General features: G+C 38.1%; 1 protein-coding gene across 3 annotated transcripts in view; it reads right to left on the bottom strand.

The window, feature by feature from the left end:
* Positions 1-25,995, bottom strand: part of LOC134679974 (arfGAP with SH3 domain, ANK repeat and PH domain-containing protein) — an 89,316-nt gene that overhangs the window by 27,212 nt on the left and 36,109 nt on the right. For all 3 annotated transcript variants that reach the window (XR_010100412.1, XR_010100411.1, XM_063538934.1), the window contains exons 3-4: positions 20,928-21,076; positions 6,349-6,603 (exon numbers count right to left, since the gene is read on the bottom strand). Coding sequence is in view for 1 of the 3 variants with exons in the window: in XM_063538934.1 (XP_063395004.1) it covers positions 6,349-6,603; positions 20,928-21,076 (404 nt within the window). In the remaining 2 variants the exon portion in view is untranslated. The remainder of the gene's footprint in view (positions 1-6,348; positions 6,604-20,927; positions 21,077-25,995) is intronic.

The raw sequence follows: 25,995 nt of genomic DNA on the forward strand, positions 1-25,995 counted from the left end.
TTTTGTAATTCAAAATGGTAATAAGTATTTACATAAAAAAATATTAAAAAATAATCAAGCGACGTATCTCTTTCTATATAAAGTCATCCTTTTTTGTAGTAGTTTAATAAAAATCTAGCCTAGATTCTTACCCAAGACATAAAAAAGATAGATCGACAATTCGACACGCACCTCATTCATCAAAATTGTCGCGACTTTTTGTTTTATCTTAGACATATCAATTCGGTTTAGATATCAAATTGAAGTTACTTATTTATGCAATATTTTATACGAAAAAGACACCGTCATCTCAGATAAATGCATCTAATATATGTATTTTGATTTTTATGGTAAGTAGTTCAACCTCATGCTAACCCAATATTTTAAATCCTGAAACAAGTTTTCAGATTTATCAAATTAAAATGTAACAAATAAAATGCAAGTGATTATTTAATGCACAATTTTATTGTATTCAGATATGCCCTTTTAGAGTTATTGTAATAATAATCGAGACAATGCATGTCCCAATATGGCTGTCATACGCATTGCAATCCGGGATTTAAGTGACGCATAACAGCATAATTACGTTTTCAATGTGATTATTTATTAAAATTAATAAATACTGGACTCTGTGAGCTGTAGACCTCGCGTAGGTAACTTTAAACTGATTATAGGTATGTATAGCTCCGTCATTTTGACAAATTAACAAAATCTGACGACCAACAAAAATCCACCCCCCCCCCCCCCTCCCCACCTCCTTGCTATTATGTATGTAATAATCGAACATGCTCTGGGTTGAAAATTGCGACCTGTAGAATGTTCTTCATTCGCTAACGCTCGATTAATGGACAAGTTACAAATGATTATCAAGTTTATGAATTTCAGTACCGTAGAGTTTCGTATCTTCGCCTGGGTTTTGACACTTTTCTCAAAAAATCTCTCAAATTTGAAAGCATTTTAATCCATTAAGGCGAAAAAACATTTTTTAGTATTCCTAACTATCAGTATACACCATTAAAACTTTGAATTTCATTGGTTAAGTTGGTAATAAATGGCCCCAAAGGCAATAGGCGATGTTTGGGTATTTTTCCCAATCTTCGCCTATGGCATGCCCTGCCTCTAATACTTACTTTTCTGTGACTTACACATGTTAAGTCGCATCTCCTTGGAATGTGCTAATATACTATGAACCTTAACTACACCAAACTAGGCATATATTTAAAAAACGGGGTAGTAGGCGAAGTTTGGTAACAGTCTGAAGTTGTTTTCATACATTTTCTATAATGAAGCTAGGGCTGCCAAAAATTAACCAACATGTCAAATAAAGGGGAGTAATGGTTTATAAGTTAAAAAAATATTGTTTAAAACAAAATTGTTTAATTATTGCAAAATTGTTGTTATTATCGTAATTGACATCAAATCAACCTTATTTACACAAAGTGAGACATAAAAATACCTATTTGGTATCTACTCAATATCGGTAAGAGTAGAAATAAACATTTGCATATAGCGTAAACTAAAATAACCAAACATAAGAAAATATTTAGATTTGGAAACAAATAATGTCATCCACCAATGAATGTGGTACAAAAAATTTGTCAACCCTAGGGGTAGGCGAAATTTGGCAACAAGATGGACGCAAAGTACCCTCACCAACGTTTTATCCAATTGTGACTTCTAAACGTGAGCTAGCCATTAAATAATAGATATGATATGAAAAAGAGATAGTTACAGGATATAATCATGTAAAAAGTTTAACATTACCGGGTCCGTATCACCGTTTAAAACTGAAGTTAAAACACTGGTTTAAAAAAACGTGTGGTCGGCGTCGCGAAAAAACCTCACTAAAAGTCAACTGTGTGAAGTTAGCCTCAGAATGGTCGAAGAATATTGACACCCATGAAAAATACTTTGTATTTAGCAGTTTTATGTAAGGCTTACATTAGAAACATTTTGTTAATGGCAACTTATGTCAAACTAGGCGAAAATAGGTAGCGCAGGCAAAGATACGAAACTCTACGGTAGGTAAATCGATTATAGCCTTATACGTATGGCGTAGGTACGAATTTTTGCCTAAAATTGAACACATGATGAAAACCGAGAAAAAACTCCTCCAAGAGTAATGAAAACGGGTCACGGGCAACACATAAATCTCATCACCGTATCAAAATTAGGAAACAAAGTTTTACTTAGTTAAATTAAGGAAAAACACCAGCTACATACCACCCACATTAATCATAAGTAGAAATGAGGACGTCCCGTTCGATTGGTTTAATGAATTGCTAAAATGAGATACGATCTACCACAGACTACCTTCTATGGCCTCTGACTGTGCATTATGAAGTTACCAGACAAATCAAGAATCACTGTTTATCACCAAACATAGTCGACAGTAATTTTAAACAAAATCTGCGAGATGACAATACGGAATATACGGATCATACTGAATAACTTTTACTACATTTTGAGAAGTATGAGACCAACCCCGAAATCGAGAAAAACTTACTTATAACTCTTATAAAGGATGTCTCGGGGTTGGTCGCATAGTAAATATGGTTTAGTATAAAATACACGATTACCTCAGATAATTGGCTTAGAGTCGAAAATAGACCCTACAGATCTATCCTGTAAAGAACTAAGCTATGGGCTACTCAACGCCGTTGTATAACGTCCCACACCATTCCTTATCCCCCGCATATGCACGTGATTTGTTTTTATTTTGCTTGTTTGTTCTAGTGGGTAAGTAAGCCATGCTATCAAAACTACACTAATTACTTACATACACCGCAGAACATATCATGTTTACTGAATTGCTGATAGAGAACCATTAAAGCTAAGCACGCGATACAATTATATGCGCTAATGATGTACTTATTTGTAAATAGTTACATAATTATCATTATGAATGAAGTGTAATGAGATAAACGTGTTTCCCTAGACAATGCGATTAATTCAGGTCGGTCATTCACATATGATTAAATAGTTGAATAATGAATATAATAAAGTCACGTCACGATAACCTAGTTTTATAATATACTAATATACATGGAATAGGGCAATACGATCTGTACTTTTAAACACGTGGCCAAGATTAACAAGAAAATAACAAGTTTTGTAAAAAAAACTTGCGCATAGGTAACAAGAAACTGTTAGTTAGAAGGTTACAACAAGAATCACTATTATCCAAACGGCGCCGGCTTTTTAAAAAAGGTAGTGACTCGTATCCCGGCACTGTGTTGACTGGTACCAACCAATGAGTTCCTCGACGATTATCAGTGAATAGTAAAAAGCCGTAAGATAGCCTGAGTATATCTACCAAGAAATTTAAGGGCCCCCCCACATCTGGCGTCTTTCGAGCGTCGGTGTCTACAATTCTATGGCCGACGTCGACGCAACGTCGACGCAGCGTCGAGGCAACTGCGCAGCGACGTCATTTTCCATAGCGCTGGACCGACGCCGACAGACGCCGACGCTCGAAAGACGCCAGATGTGGGGGGGCCCTAAATCAGCATTGGGCTATCGTATAGAGACTCCAAACCCTTTTCTGAGAGGAAGCTTAATGCCAAACAGTGGGGTGGGTATAAAAAAAACTGGCTATGTTGTTAGGCAGTGAAATATGTAGAGCGTTTATATCGTGAGTGAAGCCTAATGAGTGGGCCGTATTGTGGGCCCCGGGGCGCGGTTAGTGGGGAGTGGCAGACACAGACATATTTTAATAGACTCTGCATAATAGACGCAGAGGAGACGTCCTTGCACGATCCTCACGGATCCTCACGGATCCCAGCCCTAATGCGCACTCGTAACTCATTTCTGGTTAGAAATTTATAGGTAATTCCGTTATAAACTATGTGCTCTATTGTTGCCAGACGAAAGCGATATTCAACGAGTCTAATATCTTTAACAAATAACACCCGCGTTTTTATTAGCCATGAAAGACTTCGTATCCCACTATTTCACGCACACTATTAAACATTCGTAACCCGATTTGTATCCTGACTAGCTTAAATTCACTGATAGTCTACTAGTTTCGTGTATGTCTGTGCACACACATAGGTAGAGACCAACAGGTCCGTACGCTTGGAAGCCAGTGCAAATTGCGCACTAACCATTAATTGCCCGGCTTTCTTCCTTGCCTGAAGCTTAAGCTAAGTGCTAGTCCCAGGGATTTACTGCCGTGACCACCAGTTTTTGTTTTGTACGTGATTTGAAAGCTATAGCTTAATTAGTTTTCTTTCAAAGATATCGCCTTAGTCAGTAACGGGGATATTCCTTGGATATCTGATCATAGTTGGGGTTCTGGAAAACAAATGAGCACGTAGAAGATCTCCGATTCTAGATGAACTGATCAGATCAAAGAGATAAAGTGGCGTGTTTTGTGACGTTTTTATAGGAACAAATCTATCATATAACCTACAGATCAATAACGACACCTCAATCATTAAAGTCCATCCAGGACTTTAGAAGACGCGAGGGACTAAATACGACTTACGTCAAACACAAGGCCTTAATACTAGTTTCGAGAGCATTATAGGCCCGTTATTCATACGATGGCTTCCTATTTAGGGAAATTAACAGTCATTCAAATACAAGGTCACTGAACAGGTTTGTGATTAACTTTCGTGAGCGCAGATTTCGATCTTGGCACGAACTTGAACTGTTGACCCTAACGGTGGAAGTACTTCATTTGCTGAATTGATTCAATTAACATGAACATGTTATGGCTGGTCTGCACGATGGGCCAACGCCGGCCACTCCAAGGGACGCAGCTATGCGGTAGAATGAGACAGCAATATCACTTGCTCCCTCTAACGCATAAATGCGTCCCTTGGAGTGGCCGGCGTTGGCCCATAGTGTAGAGAAGCCATTATAAATATACGACTGTAGTACCTGGTACCTGGCGATATTTAGGGGCGTAGTAGGCGGTCATATTGACTACTTTTTTTACTAAATATGTACTAGCGACCCGCTCCGGCTTCGCACGGGTTAACACATTATACACCTAACCCTTCCTCAAGAATTGATCTCTATTGATAGGTGAAAACCGCATGAAAATCCGTTCAGTAGTTTTTGAGTTTATCGCAAACAAACATAAAACACACAAACGCGGCGGGGGACTTTGTTTTATAAGGTGTAGTGATGAAACGAATCTAACCACGGAATAGCGAAAAAAGATGCATGGGCAATTTCATTGGTAAAGAATCTAAAGAACCGCTAAGCCTTTTCGTGAGTTTGATATTGGTACTAAATAGTAAAGGCAGATCAGTATAATGGCCTACAAATTCAGCCCAAAAAAATCAAAACGTAATTTGTTTTCAGCACGTACACGACAGACGTACGCAATAAAATTAAATGGAAACGTTACATCGGAACTAGGTGGGTCGGATGTAGGTTAAACGCTGTATAAAAAGTTTAAAACGTCCGGCAGTAACTAGCTACATACGATAAAAATAACAGCTTTTATGTTTAATTTGTTGTTAGCAGGAAAGCTCCGATGCACTTTTCTGCTTGAAAACTAGGTTGCGGAATAAGAGTTTTATTTTTAATTTAGAAACGGGAACAGACTTCAAACGACAAGTTTTATAAAGGTGTTAGTTAATTACGTTTTCAAGCAAAAACTGCTAATTCGTCAGTCAATAATGGAATTCCATATTTATGCTACGAGCACCTTATCAGTCGACAAAGTAGTAAGAACCTTGTCTGAAAACAGCAACGTTCCCAAAAAGTAGATTTATGCTGTTATTCATAAATGTAGAAAACTTAGTAAAAATGCGTATATGAGTGTTGTGTGATGTCAAAAAGACAAAGCATATTTATTTGTCTATAATCAGACATTTTAATTTATATATACCTTTATTTCGACACTACGCAATGCCTGAAGGTGTATTTAAAACGTCGTAAAATTCTAAACGGCTAGCCTATTCACAAAGGAATATTGATGAAACGACGACCTCGTTAATGTTGGACGACTTTTCTCCCAAGAGATAATCAATCATTCCGTTACGTGTGCGTTATGCACTTGCATCAATATACCGTGACTTAAATTTATGGTTTGTATTTACTCTATGTATAATTCAGGATAGAAGATTAATCGTCCAGAGCCTGAATTCGGAAACCTAGGGGTGATCAATACAAATTAATTACCCTTGTGATAAATCGCTATTCTGCTCTTTAGTATATGGTATTACGAATGCGAACAGGGTGCTCTAAAATATCTGCACAATCAAACATGATTATGCACTCCAACGGCTTGGCAACTTCACATATCGTTGAACATCTTACGAGCTACGATATATAGCGACTGTGCAGTTAGCGCTTCGTTTGTCGTACGGCTGATAAGTGATAAGATAGTAAAAGATAAGAATAACTTACCTCACACATCTGCAACTGAAACAGCCTCCTTTCCTTCTCCATCTCGTCTGCTATCTCCGCGGGAGTGACCTCGCTGCGAATGAGACCAGCTTCCTTCGCCTGCGATTTCTTCTCTTTCTCAATCTTCAGGTACTTGGACTCGTAGTCTTTGGATGCTTTGTCGAATGGCCTCTTTAGGTCGCCTTTGACACCTCGGAGGTCACCCTTTAGAAGACTGTCCACCGGGAACATTACTATGTTGTTTATATTTTGCATCTGTGGACAAAATTAAATTTATCAGCTTAAATGGTTATTGGGTACATTCGTTATAGGACTCTCTTGTTATATCATATGGGGGCACGTAAAGTGGGTGGTATAACTGATTATGGTAACCGCCCTCCACCTTGTCCTGTCCTGATACCGATACATCGGCTTATTAAGCTGACGCCATACTGGATCTACATTATGAGAAGCTTAATCTCATTATTTATCGGACGTGAGTCGTGATCTTGGAACATTGATGTTGGGTAAAGCTTTTGGTCTCCGGTTTACGCCATATGCTGCATTCAGCATAAGATATTTCTTAGCAACTAAGATTACTTATTGCGAGTGCATCGCCGTAAACGAATCCATGATTTATTCACGGCACTAAAATATGTAGCCGAGAATAAAACGGCTTTGTGCACCAGACATATGCAATTTCCAGTCAAGCAAACAGTAATTTGCCAGCAAGCACAATTGTCTGGAAGCGTCGCCTAGGCGCAGCCACAATGCGTTGCATAACGCTTGCATTCCAAAAGCGTCTCGCTGTTGGCTTAAGGCGTATAGCGTATACGACCGCAAAATGTTATTTTTAGAGAAAGAACACAACTAAATAAAATAGTAGAGAAATGTTTCAAATTTGTGTGAAACTTTATTGTTTATTGTTCCTGTAGAGGCTGATAGAAATATATCGCCATATCGTGTTGTATGTTATGTAAGCCAAGGTCGATGAGGTATGTATGCGCCTTAACTCAAGCGTTGCTTCACCCTGCAATTTGGAATGATAGTTGCAAATAAAATGCCCGAATAGGCGCCAAGCACCGTGAACCGAATAACGTTGCCAATTCATATGCAGGTGTAGGATTTGGCAAGGAAACAGCCATTTCTAATATGAGCGCCGGGCGAGAGTTGCGAAGTCTAATCGACCGCCAACTCGAAGTTAAACCAATTTCGAGTCACGGCGTCATTCCAATCGCTTGACCATTCAGGAGAACCCGTAAAAATGCGCTCTCTGATGTACATTGTTGTTACGTATCTCGACATCCTTAATATCTTCTTCCTCAGCGTGTTTGCGCACACCGTAGGGCAACTCCAATTATTTTTAAATAGTCCGATTCACTTCTCCTACAAAGCCCATCTGGATGGAGGTCTGTGTGCTGATTTGGCCCACAGACCTAGCTACCAGGGAAGCCTAGGAGGCGTCTATCTTGGCGACATCCTTAGACCTACGCCGACAGCCGGTGTCTAATACTACTTAGGTACGTCGCCGGATCTCCTCGTTTCGGACTCTGTCGTGGACATATAACTATAAGATATGCATATGGTTGGTATTCCATCTGTCCAATTAATTGGTTCAATGTGCATTGCGCGTCACTCTTTCAATAAGCAAATTGTGAGACGCAAATACACATTGGAAAAAGAAAATGGGCAGATGGAATACCACCTTTACGTGTGTCCACGATTGGAAGTCACGTTACCTTGGTTCGTCCAATACGACTGGCCCGCGTTCGCCCATCCAATGGGAATGCATATAGAGATAGATATTTACTTCAACCTCATTGAATGAAAATGTTACTTGGTCCCCAAGTTTGCATATTTAAAGCGGTAGCAGTTTGGATCGAGTTCGCCGATTTCATGTCATTTTAGACGATTTACTTATCTTCTATCTTACAGGTATTTTTAGCATTTTATGTAACATTCTAAATAAAGACTCGTCAGTCGTTGCATACATCATCGTTGCCCCTAATTCACTTTTAATATTTGGAGCACGGTTGAATTAGCTCCTATCCTTGCTACATAAAGTATGTGAAGTATTGGGAAACTGGCTTAAAAAAGGTACGAACCTAATAAACTTTGTAAATGATCTTAAAGAATACAGAGAGGCTTATTGTAAAGAGGGTCTGAGTGTAAATCTTTTCTCGATCCAAGCACAGGCGAGAGGTAAACCAGTATAGATGCTTTTTTAGATATCGCATTCTTGTTATGGACCCCAAGTTCAGAGTTAGACTGGTTCTACTCAAAAAGTAAAGGGTAAATACATGACATATTATGGAATCAATGGAGTGAACGCGTCTGTCAGTCGAGGGGAGATAAAGGGTTGTAGAACGTACAACATAATGAAGCCCTTCCTGGACATTGTTGTCGACCTGCTAATTATTACACGCCGGGCAAATGGTTTGTAAAATGTCGCGATTTAATCGAGTGGAAAAGTTGCGTTAAAATTATAAAGCATATAGGTTGTCAACCGCTGGGTTTATCTGGACATTTTGACTTTTTGAGCAGATAACGGAAATTAACCCTTGCATTTTAAACCTACAAACGAGGTGTGCCATACGATTTAACCATTACTTTACTAAGTTTAGTGCACGTCTGAGGTGAATAATTTAATAAAACCTAACCTGACCATACTTGTATAAAGTAGTCATCTTAACTATTATACTCATGTATCATTCTCAAATAATCTTAACGTGGCGCTTCTCACGCCACTAACCGTAACACGGCCCAAGCCCCTTATCTCCACGATGCAGTGAAATTGCACACTGGAATCGAGCACCGCAATCATATTCCGCTTTATCACCAGAAAAGGCTAGATATTACGTTTTATCGCTCTTATCTCTGAGTATCTTTTCTCCCGCAAGGTCTGACGGATCAATAGAAGTCACCTGTTGCCTGTATTGGCAATCGTAAAGTGAGAAAAAGTCATTATGATGACGGCGTTAGGGTTTTTGGTTTTTGCAAGTTATTTTATGTATCATATAAGTTTGTGAGCTCTCTAGAAAATAGAACCGACTTAATACTAAGATAACAAGTAGAAATCATCGTGTTCACAACAACAAAAATCAAACCTCTAACGTCATGTCATGATGCGATTGCGGATGGTGTAGTCGTTAGTCATTGCTTGTTATGAAATATGAGATGCTAAGAGACTACAATGATGCGTCATTTGCATTAGACCTACCTACTAATAAGGTAGGTTTGGTTAGTAAGTAAGAAGATATTGACACAGACAATAGGGCCCTAACAACAGTAACAACGCATGCAACGTCACTGCAAATGTTTGTTATGTATTATGCGTATTAATCACATCGTCGCACGTGATTTTTTTTTGCAAGAAGGTATTGTCTTGTTTAATTAAACCATGGTCAACAGTAACATAAATTGCCAACGGGATGCAGGACATTATCTGAGACCGTCTTTTTGCATTTTATTCCGAAACAGAATTTAAACACTATTGAGCTTCGAGGAGGATTTAACTTAACAGTCAGACCTTCCACATTTTGCGCCATATTAAGGGTTAAATCTATTCGTCAAAATATTATGTTCGAAGTTCGCATCGCGTTGTCGCTTCAATAAGGACAATGGGTAACCTAGGATACCGTATAAGTGCCATCTCAGCCTTGACAGAAACATGAACGAGCTGTTTGTTAAAGTGTTCTGGAACAAAGGATAATTTCCAGAGACAATGCCACTGAAATGCGATAGCGGCCAAGAGACTTAACAATAATTGCTAAGTGCAGTACCTACCTACCTACTTGAGATGAGTCAACTGCTTACCGAAAGTGAAGTATTCCATTGACATTTAAAACTTGTTGCCCTAATTACTCTTGCTTAACCCAAATTACGAGAAAATTAAGTAGGTTTTATAGATACTCGTATTCCTTATAGTACCAACTATGGCACTGACGGCAAATATTAACGGCTTATGAAACCTGTCAAGTAATATTAGTAATAACTAGTAATAAGTTACCTGCAAGTTAGAGTCGCACCAAACAAAGTCTGCAGCGGATTTGCTAGCCCACGCAGTGTAAGTGTTATGTATATAATTCCATAGAAATTTGACGTTTAAAATGACACTTGCACTGCGTGGGCTATCAAAATCGCTGCAGACTTTTTACGGTCTGACTATAACTACAAAATAAATGCCAAAATGTAGGTTCAGGTTTCAGGAAAAGAATATTTGCTTGCCAGCCATAACCACTCACATGCTTTTGGTAACTGTAGCTACCAGCTGTCACCCTTATTTTATTATAATAATAGAGGTCACTGAAAAATATCAAGCATGTGAGTGGCTAGTAAGTATTGTGACTCAAAACTTACCGGTTACAACGTTACAAATTACAAATACACGCACGCTTGTTGTCAAATCACGATCGACGTTAACTCTACACTTAGCACATGCCTTTTCCACGGCGTTTGAAGCAGTTTTTGCGTTCGGCAATATTTCTAGTTAATGAAATGTTGATGTAACAATGATCATTGTTAGGAATGAGAGCACGTGCGGCTTTATGCCTCTCCATTGTATGTTAAGTGGATGTCACACGCTCAAGATGATATTAATATGTTTTGCAGAACGTACATTATGTCTGGTTTCGTAATTAATCGTTTACGAGTGAGTAAAGAGGCGGTTAACCCAGTTTGTTTTCATTTCGTATGAAAGTAAACAAACGGCTGGGATGCTTTATATTCTCGCTTGAAGGCTTTAGAAATAAAATTGTAAAATGTTATTTCGATAGTCAGAGGTCAGAGCTGTTATTTTTAGGTTATAGTAGGTATGTATTAGAAAACGATTTTGAGTATCTTTATGATTCGCGATTTTAAACGATTGATGGTCCCTATTATCTACGCATGTCGGACATAAAATCAAATGAAATGAAAAAAAATATTTTCTCTTATTAAACTTGAATTTCGACAATAATTTTCAGATGCTCAAATTAACAAAAAATAAGAACTTATGACACATGTATATAATAAAAAAATAAACAAGTAATGCACCACTGAATAACTATATACTTCATATTTCATCTGCACGTTTTCAAACACGTCATAGCATGGCCCCGGGTTCGAAGGACAAAGGATTGCACGCCATGTCAAGGGCAGGCCGAGGATTCTGCGCAGAAAAGTTCGGGACATTGCAAAGCCGAGCTGACAAACAAGCCGAAATGTATCAAACTAATACTGAGGTGTAATGGTGAAGTTTACTTTTTAATAATGAATAAAATGGCGTTATACTATTCGCAAATCAAACTGAGGACCGGGGTAGTAAAAATTCCTTTCACGCTTGCGTGATCGGATCAAGACTAAAAGAGGTATATACACCGGCCCTTAGATTGGTTTGCGGATACTATAGGCGCTGCAGCTAATTTGGGTCACATTTTCTTACAGGCAGAATAAGACGTTTAAAACCGGCCTAAAATAAACCTGGGGTCGTGTAGCCTCGTGTATCGTGATAAGAATGCTCGCCATATTTCCGTACACGGCGGGAAGAACTTGATAACTCGAGATATTCTACCGAAGAAATGTGAACTTAAAAGTAAATTGCAAAAGGTTCAAATTTCTTCAATTTTTTCCCAAGAGATATCAACTTCTTCCCGCCGTGTATGGATTTTCTCCCCGATTTTGCTTGATTTATCTGACACAATGTAAGCGCTTTGTATTCTCGTAGCGTAGCTTCCTTCCGTCATTTATAATAGCAATATTGACAAAAGGAAGATGAATGCCCAAGAGAATTCATAAGCAGATAAATATCGAATAAACGTAAGGTTCCGGGCGTTCCGGCATATGACAAAAGGATTTCTCTTAATAATTTTAGACTCACGTGCCTTGTTCGTTTGGTAAGCGAATTATGTAGGCTGTCCTTTAATTAGAATTTCGAGATTAAGTGTGGAAAACATTAAAGTTTGCGACGAAGGCTACCGTAACCGCATACATTTTAAAATAATGTGTTGAAATCTTTTTATTTCTAAATTCGAAGATTCCAACAGCGTAATTGAAATGAGGCTGCAATTTTACGACATTATTATAAAATACTTATGAATGCCCAATAATGATGTTGAAACTACTTGAAACATCAGCAATGGTTATTCTGCGATTGTGTCACCAAGACAAGGTTTGTCTTTTCAAGTCACATCCGCACTAATTTTACGAGTAAATGACCGGGATGTTGCCGACGACGGATACATCCAGTAGGCAATCTTCAAATTACTGTGATGAGCTGATGAGACGAAATACATTTTAAGGGTAGAGACCATTAAACCAAAGTGTTATTAACAGTTTTTATTGTCGTGTCTGAAATTTTTAGGCAAATTATCCAATCAAACGAGCAGTGTATATCTATTACTTACTGTCAATTACTTTTGTAATAAACTAATAAAATTAATTAAATTCCGAGTATGTTTCGTTTTGACTTTCGAAATACATCGTATGATGGGTATATCGTAATGGCATTATGATAAAATATAAAGTAGGCCATGTTCTTGTTTACTTACACCATACCTGTTGCGCAGCCTGGCAAATGTTGTGTATTTCTGATTGGCAAAATGTAAAATACTTCATTTATTTATTTGAAAGAGTAGAAACACCTAAGGTGCAGGGGGACAATTTAGACTGCGGGGTAATTTAAACTAATCGAAATAGCTTCCATGTTTTACATTATTAACTATAGTGCCACATATGTGGCGAAAAGATGTGTTGTGTGTGACCCTAGTTAATAATGTAAAACATGGAAGATATTTCGAGTAGTTTAAATCACCCCGCATTTTAAATTGCCCCCCTGCACCTTATAAAAACATTATACATTCAGATTTAGTTAAGAATATTGATATTTTAATATCCACTGGAAATACTGGTATTCCAATGTCTATATGTAGAAATTTAGTTTTATTTAGTACACAAGGCCAACGAAGATCAACAGACACGCTCCCGAATCAGTGTAGCGTAACTGGCAAGGTAACAATAATGGGTCATCGCCGTGACCCATTTGCAAGTAAATCTGCGCCCACGCAATTTGCGTCAGCGGTTAACGTTTCGAATGTCGAACGTTCCAAGAAGGACGATACATAAAACGGCTATTAACTGATGCAGTTAATTTTCGTTTAACGTATTGGAGCTTCGCTTTGGTTTCAGCCTGGGTTTGAAAGGAACTGGTAAACTGGTATAAACCAATGAGTTTCTCGGAACCTATATGCGAGGAAAGGCAATAGGTACATAAAACGGTTATTGTTTCGCGATGCAGGTAATTTTCGTAACCATGTTGGAGCAGCTTTGCTTTGGTTTCAATTCGGAGGTCTTGGATTCGAACCGAACCTAGGTTCGTACCAATACTTAGTACCTACCAATGAACATTTAATATTTCCCAATACCAAGTTGTTCAATAATTAATACAATGTTAGGATGAGGAATCCAGATTGTTACTTATAATAAGGCATAGTTTCAGTTTTATAGCTTTTGTCTAGGACAATTTTTGAGAAGTGGAATCCTGGCTCTTTTAGAAACCAACGGAGAAAACGCTAAGTAATAAGGTAGGAGACAAGCTTATTAAAAAGCTGACAGTATTGAGTATTGATACGATTTGGTCCAAAAATTATTATTTATTAGGATAATTTATTCGTTTCCGATAACTAGAGGTTGTTTGGGACAGATCGCTTTTTAACGATAAGACTGCCTGTTGTTTTCCTATACTTGAGTTCCTGTGTTCTCTGTATTATTTTTTAGTATTGAGGTGTGCATGTGCAAAAAGTTATTTTCTATTTTTTAGCACGCATAAGTGATGTAGGTATTCAGCCCGAGATCCAAGAAATACTTCATCAAATAACACGAATGCCTAACATTTCTTAGAACCGCATCATTCGCGTCGGAATTTCTTAATAACAAAATTTCAAATTCCTGCTCTGGTATACATCTACAAGTCCGCGATATACATCCGTTAACCGACAATAGAGACGAGTGAATAGTAAATACTAAATACTGATACTTAGCAAAAGAGTTGCTAATTCCGCCGATCAGTCGATGATATTTAAAAAAGATCCTCCTGGATAAAACTAAGATAGGACCAGGTTGGCAGGCAGCTATCAAAGAAACAGCAGCGAGTTTTAAAAACTGAACTAAAAAAAAAGAAGAGGGCCGTAGCCAGAGAGCAGTGGCGGTACTTCCATACAAGCCCAAAAGCCGGGCTTGCCTTAATATTTACCTTAACGAAATTACGTAGTGATAAAATCATTATTTCTAAACCGCGCGCCAAATGAACCCGTATTATTAAATTCAAGCAACAGCGCGCGGACCGCGGCGCCAGCGTGTTGCAAATTTTTGCCGCTGTGGCGCCTCGTCCGCGCGAAAGAAATCAGGCGTAGAATGTTCTAGCTATCCTGCTCGCACTCGTTGGCTTGCAACCGGACTTGCTTTTTCATCCCGCTCTAGGCGCTCTTAGCCTACAAACCGACATAAAACGATGTAACTATTTGTTGGCATGTATAGCCATTTTATATGGCGATTTAAGCCTGGCTTTTGGTGTGAAGTTTGCTGCATAAGTTCGCACGGGCACGCGTTTACTTCAAGTGTATTATTATTTAGTAGAGTCGGAAGCAACGAAAGCTCAATTTATTTAAGTGAATTTGAATTATTTAGTGAATGTGGATTTGTTTGTTTGTTGTGACGTTTATAAGTGTTAACAATTGATGACGTTGTTCCTTGTGACGGTATGAGATGCGTCCACGTATTACTCAACGAAGGCAAGTTAAACTTTGTAGAAAAACGGGATATCATGTCAGCGCCAAAACCAACACCAGACTTGTGTATTCTCAGAAAAGTCAGTCGCATTGAGAGAAAATTTTGTACAGCCGTTTATAAAACACAAGGATTGTTGGTTTACTCCAATTAAGGCGTAATTAGAGTAACAGAGAAAGAAGGTACGCCCTCTGATATGTTTGTAAAGTTATATCTAGTAATTATAGTAGTACCTAGTATGCCTAGCTCGCCGCGATACTTACGCTAGCAAATCCATTCATTCTTCATTTGAGTTCAAAGTGAGATTGGACATTTATTACGAAAACATATCTTTCGGCTTGCCTTACTCCGAAACCGTAGGCACGCCGCTGCCAGAGAGAGGATCGTTCTTAAGGAGATGCATTAAACTGGTTCCGCAGAAGGGATCACTTGTAGCTAGACATACTTTAGGTTAGGATCATTAATTCATTACTTATTTTGTATAGCGTGTATGGCAAATTGGCAATATCAGCTATCAGCACCTATAAATCGGAAAGAGCCGGGACGCACTGCATTGAAGAAAAACGCAATACTATATGTAGATTGCCAGTCTTTATTAACACTTACTACTCTGTCAATAAACACGCGATAGGTAGATGGTTTATCATTATCGTGTTACATTGGTTAGCGATTATAATACGATACGGCTTATCTAACGTGAAACAATACATTTACAGAAATGAGCTTCGAGATTCACTAGAGAATTAATGTGGCTTTGTTAATAGAAAATGGAAGGCGAAGCCATGGGAGTATAATGGATGGCCTGCCATCGGATAAGAGTTTATGCAAATCATGTGTACCTATTCTTACAAAAGATTTATTCATAGGAAATCAAATTTAAAATTATAATGGGACTAGAAAGGATCATTGCAAATGAAAATGTTATTTCTCTGCTAATGTAATCATATAAATCTACAATTCATATTTTATTATACAATTAATATTTGTACTAGCTGATCCTGCGACTCCAATCGTGTGGATTTCAAAGGCTGATGCAATTCTAGATGTTCTTTACATTTGCGGTGTTAAAAGTTGATATCTCCGGCTCGTAAAGGAGAGGTTCATACTGAGTTTGAACTGTTTCAATTTTTTCGATATTTTTATTGCATCAGTTGCAGTTTCTTTGTCATCATCATCTTCCTCGCGTTATCCCGGCTGTTTGAGGAACCTGGGTCCGCTCCGCTTGGCAACTAATCCCGAAGTTGCAGTTTCTTTGTGATTTTTGTTTTTGTAGGTGTTAATGTCCTTTTCGTTATGGCTCAGTAAAGAGTAGCACACGAGCACAATTGAAATATAGCTTTTTCAAAAATTCTATAACACGGTTACGTTGTTAAAATATGATAGAAAAGGCCTGTTTTGCATATGGCGTAAATTTCGCTCTTCGTAATTTAGAGCAATAATAATGTGAAAAGGGAAAACTAGAAACTGGCCCTAACTGGTGAACTGGGATAGCTAATGTATGAATAATTCAGTCGCGGCCCAACGGTTTGTGGGCGAAATATAGCGGTTTTCGGCACGTTGCCTTAAAACGGTCGAAAAACGAGACTTTTGTACCGTTTTAATGGATGTTCACGATTTTTACTCTTAATGGCGATAAAAAACGAGTCAAGACATACTTTAATACAGAAATCGCTTGTCGTAGGCACCGTTTTGCCATTAAGCTGTTAGGATTCCTCTATAGGTACCTACTACTACTAGTAACCTAATATGTTCTAGTAAGTATAACACAGTCAAGAAAGCTTGTGGTTTCATTCAGAGAGCAGCCTATATGGACCTCGACCACTTCATTATGTTCGGTCACATTTCATTTCACATTTCGGACACAAGTCATGGTGACTGAGAAGAAGTAGAAGGTAGTCAAATGTAATCATACATTCCAACATTCGAGTAAGCTGTCCATAAATTTTATATCCCTTTATTTAGTCAGATGCGACATAAACTGAAACAAAATTGTCTCAATCCCAAGTTCTTTTTATATGGGTAAAAATCTAGCAACGGTGACTAAATGAACGTTTTGTAGACAGACGGGAAAGTATCACTTTTCCTCGCGCCATAGATCCCTGGAGATAGTCGCTCCCGCAATGACTCAATTTCCGTCACGGCCCGGATTATGAAGGCTGAACGTGTTCTCACTGGCTGAGCTTCTTTAAGATGTCCAGTGTAATGAGACCTCGAGGATCCGCAGCAACTATGCATGATCAGATAATGTTCTTGCAATGGTTCTCTCGAGCGATTAACTCGCCCGGACTTGGTAAGCGATTAGAATGACAATGAAGCAACAGGGATTTGTAAGGACTTTTGTGCTTTTCTTACTTAGTCTTTTTCATTTAACAGTCGGTTGAACTGGCTGTAATTTCAGAAAGAGTCTAATCTGATTACTCAGAGAAAATAAGTTTTACCAGCTTCTGTTAGGTTCTATGTTCTACCAGGTTCCTTGGACTTCAGAATATCAAAAAAGATATAACTGTGTTTGTGTTTAAGTACCTTTGGATGATGTCAAAATGTTACTGTTGAAATTAAATTAAGACCCACTATATAGTAGGCACACAGAGGGTTTAATTCAGTTTACAAATTGTGTGTTATGGTTTATGGTTCATTTAATTCCATTACCGTTTTAGATACACTTAGTGAAATAGGACTCCATTTCTCTAAGCTACCCGAAACCGTGTCAAATTGGAAATTGGTTAGACACTTTTGACACAGTCCCACCGGTTTATCTATTTTGAGACAATAATTAAGGATATCTCTTAAGATTCGAAATAAGTAAGCCGAATTAACTCCAACGGAAATATTCCACAAATGATATTTTTGACCCCTCGCCCACTAAAGTACTGTAGGTAGGTATACCTACTTACACCTACAATGTTTTTCGCGGAACAAAACATATAAATTAGCTGTCGTTCAATTTTGACTGCGATTAAGTGTCAAAATGTATGTAAAGAACCGTTTTATGCTTTCTAAACACAAGTTACTCTTTCATGTATCAAACAGTTTATGCAAATATGGAACAAATGATCCATATCCACTATCCAGTCAGATGAAAAATATCGAGTTGGACAATAGGCGTGCATTGCCGGTTAGCGGCCTAAATAATGTTATTCTAAAAAGCCGTACGTCATAACGAAATTCGTATGGAGATACAACTTTTCGGCGCGAGGAAGGATAGTACCAGTTTTGTGCAAACACGCGAAACTGGGGCACATGCTAGTGCCGGCGAACTGGTTGTTCGGTACAGTTTTCTACCGCTTCACTCTATCAGTGAGAAAGTGCTCAATAACTAAACTACAATGACAACCTTTTTTATTTATTTTGGAAAATAATCATATGGCCGCCATTCTGATGTTAAATGGATACCGTAAAAATAGCCTATGGGCGCCTGCAATTTTAGATATATCAATTTATATGCACGTCACTAAGCCTAATTCAAAGTCAAGGTTCTTATTTCAATTGACGCTTTGCCGACATCACAGTGCATTTTTGGGAGCTCTGGCAAGGCAACCTTATCATCATAACACCACTACATATCTACCTATACGCACCTACGCACAGTGAGAGAAATCAGAAAATAAGTACTTATAGTGGTATTTTATGACAGTGGTCTTTTGTAAAGCGGATTAAAATGATAGATCCGAGAAACGCTAGCCATAAACGCGCTGTTTAAAATAATGACTATAATGAGCAAAACACAAGCGAGTGAGATTGATTTAACTGTGTCATTTAATTTATTGCATCGTTATGAGTCTTTAGCTTTAATAATTTCCGAAGCAATCAAATTTTATCACGATTATTACGGTATCCCGCTAAAACTGGTTCTAAAATTCAGTGCTGAAATTGAAAGTGCCATAACTCATCTTGATTGCTTTCTCCAATTGCGGTTTAATATTATGCGGATAGGCGGTAACGTTTAAGACCCTAATAATTATAATTTAATATATCTTAAAAGATTATACGGTGTAAAGATAGGAATGTGCGTATATGAAAGAATATGTGGCGTCTCCTCTAGCTGTCACTGCCAACGCCGTGCCACAATATTCTAACAGATGGCGTTAGGAAGCTAAGAACGCACAAACTACTAAGAAGATACTACGTCTAGAAGGCAATTAGTATGTAAGACCTACATCGCGCTTACGGAGTTATAATGTCAGTTTCCATATATATAACTTCCAACAACAACCAACAACCAACAACCAGCGAACAACCAACTCTCAGTGGACTTCGGTCCCCAGGCATAACACCCGCCTGGAGAGAGTACTCTCTATTGCCTCTCTACCTTCTTCAGCGGAATTTGTAAATTTATGTAAATAAATATTGTAAATAGCCTTGTAAATACTTTCCACATTAGTGACCTTCCGACATTGGACAGCCATGAAGACCTCAAGATCCTGATGACGCCGCCTCGCAGCAAGCCATTTCTCTCTCTCTCTCTCTCTCCGCTCGCCTCTCTGGCTCTGAGCAACTACCCTCGTCACACTGGCTCTGAGCCGCTCTGCTCGCCTGTGACTCTTAGCATCTTCACTCGCCACACTTGGTTTCGCTGCACACTTCATACGTCGTCGCTGACCCCTCCGCTCAAAGGGGGGCTGATGTGGCGTCTCCTCTAGCTGTCACTGCCAACGCCGTGCCACAATATTCTAACAGATGGCGTTAGGAAGCTAAGAACGCACAAACTACTAAGAAGATACTACGTCTAGAAGGCAATTAGTATGTAAGACCTACATCGCGCTTACGGAGTTATAATGTCAGTTTCCATATATATAACTTCCAACCAACTCTCAGTGGACTTCGGTCCCCAGGCATAACACCCGCCTGGAGAGAGAACTCTCTATTGCCTCTCTACCTTCTTCAGTGCAATTTGTAAAATTTATGTAAATAATATTGTAAATATACTTGTACATACTTGTACATACATTTTCTACAAATATTTTAATTCTTACAGACAGTAGCCTATTTTTATAGTATTTGTGGTAGCTAAAGTAACATATCTCTAGTTTATTGGAAGTGTTAGGTTGGCCGGTTGGCCATAACTTCAGTATCAACAAAGTGATGCAAAAACTACACACAAAAAACAAAGAAGCTGTCACTGCGCAAAGAGAACATGTTCAGGCAATTTCGAATGTCGGATAATTTCGAAAACCGATTCTGATATGTCGATGATGGGTTTTTAATTAGACCCTTGTTGTTTGAAAAACAATGAAACAAAAGAAATGCTACTTAATTTAGTTCATGAAAGGGTCTAATTATTTATATTGCAATGAATATTATACTTTGTAATGTACATTGAGCCTTACTTACTAGGTCAAGTCATAGGTATTATGCCTATTTCTATGAAATTATTGACTAATCTAATGTAAAACTCGGCATAATAAAAACTGTGCATCTAAAACGCGACATGCTCTTGCACGTAAATACCCAATGAATAGTTTAATGCCCGGAAGAACACTAATTAGTATCAAGTTCCGGGACACGAACACTTGATATCTCTAGCGAGGAAGCACTTTAACGACAGTTCAAATTCCATAATTGAATTAACTATGTATTACACAGACCCAAACGCTTTAAGCACGACAACTCAAGCAACAAGGCTACATATATAAAGTCTATATGTATGTCGCAGAATTTACTCGTAGTACTTACGAGAAAGTTTACTTCGAGTTTCTTAATATATGGATGAGGATGAATACTTGAGAACAGCTGTTATTACCCTTACTACAACCGCGTGCAGTCATCGAATTGAGTTAAAAAAATGCATGCTCCATCTTGTAAATAGTTGAGAATTGAGATGATCTGAGACCGGGACTCACCAGCGTTTTCATAAGCGCGGACAACTCCTTAGTGACCACAGCGAACTTGAAGAATGCAGCTCCGATGTCGGGCTCCGAGTCTTTACTGAGAGCGTTCCCGCCCAGGCGTTCCAGCGCCCGGGAGAGGTACATCTCATTGTCCACGTGGGCTGGAACAAAAATATCAATGCATTTTATCAGCTTATCACACACAAATTTTAATCTCGTAATCAGTTGCGCACAGTCCAAGGCGCTCATAAATATCTGAACACGCCTCTATTATCAACGCGTTAGAGTGCGTGTTCAGATATTTTTGAGCACTTCGGCCGTTCCAATATATTTGATGGCGACTGTACAAAAGTGGAAATAGAAACAAATAGCAGAGTCAAAGTCGTTTAGCAATTTAACCACGTGTTTTAAGTATCTCCAAGACATTCCTGTCGAAGTTCCGAAATCTCATTATCTTTGAAAACATTCAGGCTAGTGCAGACACTAGTCGTAGTTAGGCTAGGTCACTTAGGTTGCGGAAGAGTACTTCGGCGTTCCTGGGACCTCGCCGTATAGCAGCGAGGCGGCAACAGAGGGGTTTTAGTGGGTAAACCTGGGGTCTCATTAGCCCACAACAGGGAGTCCCACATAACCATCCCGGCCCGTCCCCGCGCCGGGGTGGTATGCGTAAAGCATTTCCCCTCTTTAAAAAAAAAAGTCACTTAGGTCGGAATCAAACCTATTTTTCTGCTCTTAACAAAGCGATTAATATGATAAATAATAAGGCGTGAGATAATTGCTTTAGAGATCCCTCTCCTGTTACAAATCTTATATTACGCAACGACCAGACTTAACAGCTATAAAGTTTCATCGTCCCTATAAATTAGTACCAACTCAAAGAAATCCGTCTTCCTTGCTGGACATTTAATTAGTCTCGCAGCTGGATTAATTCTCGTTGTAAATAAGCCTGGGTAAGTTTCTTAGTAGCTGTAATAATTCCTTCTTGCTTTCTAAAAGCGTTTATTAAGAGTTTCATATAATTTTGACGCTTTAATTGCCGTTGGTATATCTATTAAAATAGTAGCGGAAATGAAAAGGCTCTTGTTTTGTTTTTAAGACCGACCTAGATAAAAAAGATGTTATCTCGGTCGTAAATGAATACAATGGATTAAACAGCGCTAATAATTTAAACTATCAAGCTGCGCAAAGAGTCTGTGCGGAAAGAGAAGACTCTTGGAATGTATGGGGTCCTGTACCCGAGGTACAATAAACAAATACACTCATGAAAAATTTAAACGGGTGTCACGTTGTATATAATAAGAAGCCAAAATTGCAAATGCATTTAGATTTGATTTGACACATGACCTTCATGGTAAAAAGACACCCGACTTTTAAAAAAAAGGTTGTAATAAAATACGAACCTACATAAAAAATACACACCCTAAAATATAGAAAGATAAATAATTTATTAATAAGCACAAACACAGAAGAGTAATATAATCTCCTCCTTTTTAAAAGTTGTTTAATACTTATCTAAAATTAATGAGTGTTAGGTTCAATCTAATGTGTAATGTTTACAAAAACAAAGTTAAGTGATTATGGATGGAGACGACGGCAGACGAATTGATTTGTTTACATTTATGGCAACTTATTGAACACCATGATACACTCTTTCGTGACTATATCCATCACGTCGTAAAAATAAACAGATGCGTAAATGAAAGCTACAGTCAACATACAAATTGTTATTCTATAAAAGCAAATGTAAAAAGATTTCGTCTAGACGGACAGATGGAATCCGACGTTGTGGCAAATAAAACTGCGGCTAATAAAATGCACCATTGTTTTACCATTGCATGTTACGAGTTTTGTTTTTCATTGTGTTCAGGCTCAGAGATGAATGGCATGTTTTTGTAAATCGCATCGCGTTGAAAGGACATTAGTGCCTTATTATTATGTATTATGAAATAAGGGCGATATGGTCGCTATGGTCAAAATTGTAACTAAGATTTAAAAAATTATGCCAAGGATATCGCCTTTGTAACACACATACATTTTTTTCCATTCATCTATCATTTTAAATAGGTACTGTATTGAAATTATATTAATGACAGGTTGAGACGTTATCAATGAGTAATAAGACATGAATAAGCAGTTCCATTCCAATTATTATTGTTTTCCGAGCATAACACTGTCAATCCAACAGTGGCACAACAATGTCATTAATTTTCTTTGTGGCACTTTCATGGTAAACCACAGATCCGATCAATCGTCAATAATTGGTAAAGGAAATTACTTTTTTCATTGAAAATATGCAGTAGAGAATATCGATTCAGCGATATCGCCATTATTTGACTTGAATATAAGTAAATAATCTCGTAAAAGTGTACGTCGCTAATTTATACCGTTTCTATTCCAGGGTAGGTAAAAATACCTATGTTAATTTGGCGTAGAAAGAAACATTAACAGCTAAGAAACGTTAATTTATTTACATCAACTTTAATTAAATTAAACTTCCAAGTTTAGGTAAAACACGAAAATAGCGGGCTGAATGAAGGTCCGTGTCGCGGCCCACATTTGCTAGCTCAATCCCGACGGCATCTGAATACTAAATTTTGAGCGAGAGCCTCTCGCCTTTAAATTTCTCCTCGGGGCATTTTCCTCCCGTTTGTATGGAACAGTCTTGGCTATTAGGACGAAGGACTCTGTATAATAGACGGAGTGAATTTAACTAACTACTGTCATCTTCTGCCAAAATGAAGTAAAAAGCTAGCAAAATTTTAGCAGACAAAATATAAGGCGGTTTTCTGGGGTACAAACCAAATATTTCCAGATGCTTTAGGATCTTAGTTGAGTTTTTGAGTCTATCGTTTTAGCCAAGGACAAAAAACAGTTTATGCAAAGACAATTATGCTGCTGAACCCTATTGATGGACAATAACAAACAAAAGACAGGCGGGGTAGCCACGCGGAAGAGTACATACTTAGCTGTTTATCATAAATCTAAAGGCGGCAGACTATAAATGCAATAAAACGCTAGAGTCTTGGAAGAGATCCAAAAGTGCCATTGTTGTGATATTGCTTTTAACACGGCCATATTAGTTGCCAATATTTGAAGAATGGCGGAGGAAAACTTTAAAAGCTATAAATGTGGTTGACCTTAAACTAGTTCACGTCTCCGAGAAGAGGAAAACTCCATACGTGTTCGAAAACTAGGTTTCGCGCAAGTTAACAAGCAGTTTCCCATGAGAATTCGTGCAATTTTGCGAATTCAGTATAATACCATCGAGTGATAAATACAATTTTTTGTTTAATACCCAACGTCTCTTTTGAATCCTTTATCTTATCAGGCTATTCGAACTGTCAACGTCTTCACAACATCCATGACCTAACATACTGGTTTGAGAATGAAAACAGGCAACTTTCTTTTAACTGAAATTACAAAATATATGTAGATATACCGGTTTTACCAACACGGAGCAATTCTACAAGATATCCATGGCAGAGATGAATGAAATTCTACGAAATACTAGACCACTTACAGAGGTATCGAGTAAAAAACATAAACATTTCCTCAAACACAACACAAGTCATTCTATAGGAATGCTTAAGGTTTCATTAGGTCGTTTTTGCGCGCGCGACCTTGCCGGCTGCGTGCAATCCGAACTCGCGCGACGAGTTCCAGCGCTTGCGCAGCCGCAGTAAACAAACCCACGTTGGAAAGTTAAACCTGAACCACGGATTGCAGGACTGTAGTCTGCAACATGGATTATGCGCTTCGGCAATGTTTTTAATACCGCGAGTATTTGTAGAGACGTCGTTCTTTGATATGGAGGTATCTGAAGATAAAAGAGCTATTTGTTGAGGTATCTGAAGATAGACGAATACTGCTACGCCATTCGTTAGTACAATATTCCGTACACCTGACTGATGGCCAAAAACGGCACGACTATTATTACTCCTATCAAGACGACTAGGTAATACCACTAAGGGTAACATTCCATTTCTAACCGCAGCTGCATTATTGTCAATTTTACTATGGAAATTGACAATGACAGCGACGCGTTCAGTACCGGTAGTGCAGCTGCGGTCAGAAATGGAATGTTACCATAATGCGTTGTTTTGTTGGTTTGTTGTTAGGTCTGGCTAGTGGCTATCGATGTGTCTGCTTTAATCATATTTTGCTTGTCTCTGTAGACATACTAGTTCAAGAATAATAAACTACGGTAAGTTACCGTAGATAAATGAACTGTTTTTTTGTTTGGTTTGGGAGTGAAGTACATTTTACTGTACGAATATGTAGATTGTAGGTACTATTTTATTCCAGCGACACGAATATACGAAGACATCACGTATTTGATTACTTTTACTATTGGTAACACGTCACGATTGGCTTGAGCCACGAGCTTCACGCCTACAATAAGTTTATTGACCGGGCATCCCAAAGCCTTTGAACGCGATAAATATTCTCCTCGGAACCGTGTATCCGTGTGAATATTTATCATATTCGCTAAACATAGGTTGGCAGCAGGTATTAGGTACACGCTTCGGGATTTTTTTCTGTTTTCTGTATAAGTAAAATAACATTCAATTCTTTACAATAGAAAGCTTCCTGTACAATTCGATTAATTATTTCATACTCTTAAGTAAGATACCTATGGTATGAAGTTTTATGCAACGTGTAGAAAGAAATACATGCAATTCACTTGCAAAAAACAACAACCGTTAGCATTTTTTTACGTAACTAATAACGTCCTGGTGCTCGGCATGCTAAATGCTACTGCCCAATAGATGACACCCTCACGTCCCCTATAACGTTCACGAACTACGGTTACGTTACTCTACATATAGACCAGCGGTGGAACAAAAATGGCTTTTGATAACATTAAAGTTTTTTCTTTTTTGATATGTTATTGTGAGCATGTTAAATAACATTCATGTAAAAAGTTAGAAAATTCTAGGTGGAGCGTTCGGCCATATTTAAATATTTCAATTTTTGCTAAATAACTATGTAAATATAAAATTAAAGTTACAAAAAACTTTAACATATTCAATAACACTTTAATTTATTCACAATATTCGGTTTTTAGAAATCTGGAACA

Source organism: Cydia fagiglandana, chromosome 3 (genome assembly GCF_963556715.1).
Source record: "Cydia fagiglandana chromosome 3, ilCydFagi1.1, whole genome shotgun sequence".
NCBI classification, from domain to species: domain Eukaryota; kingdom Metazoa; phylum Arthropoda; class Insecta; order Lepidoptera; family Tortricidae; genus Cydia; species Cydia fagiglandana.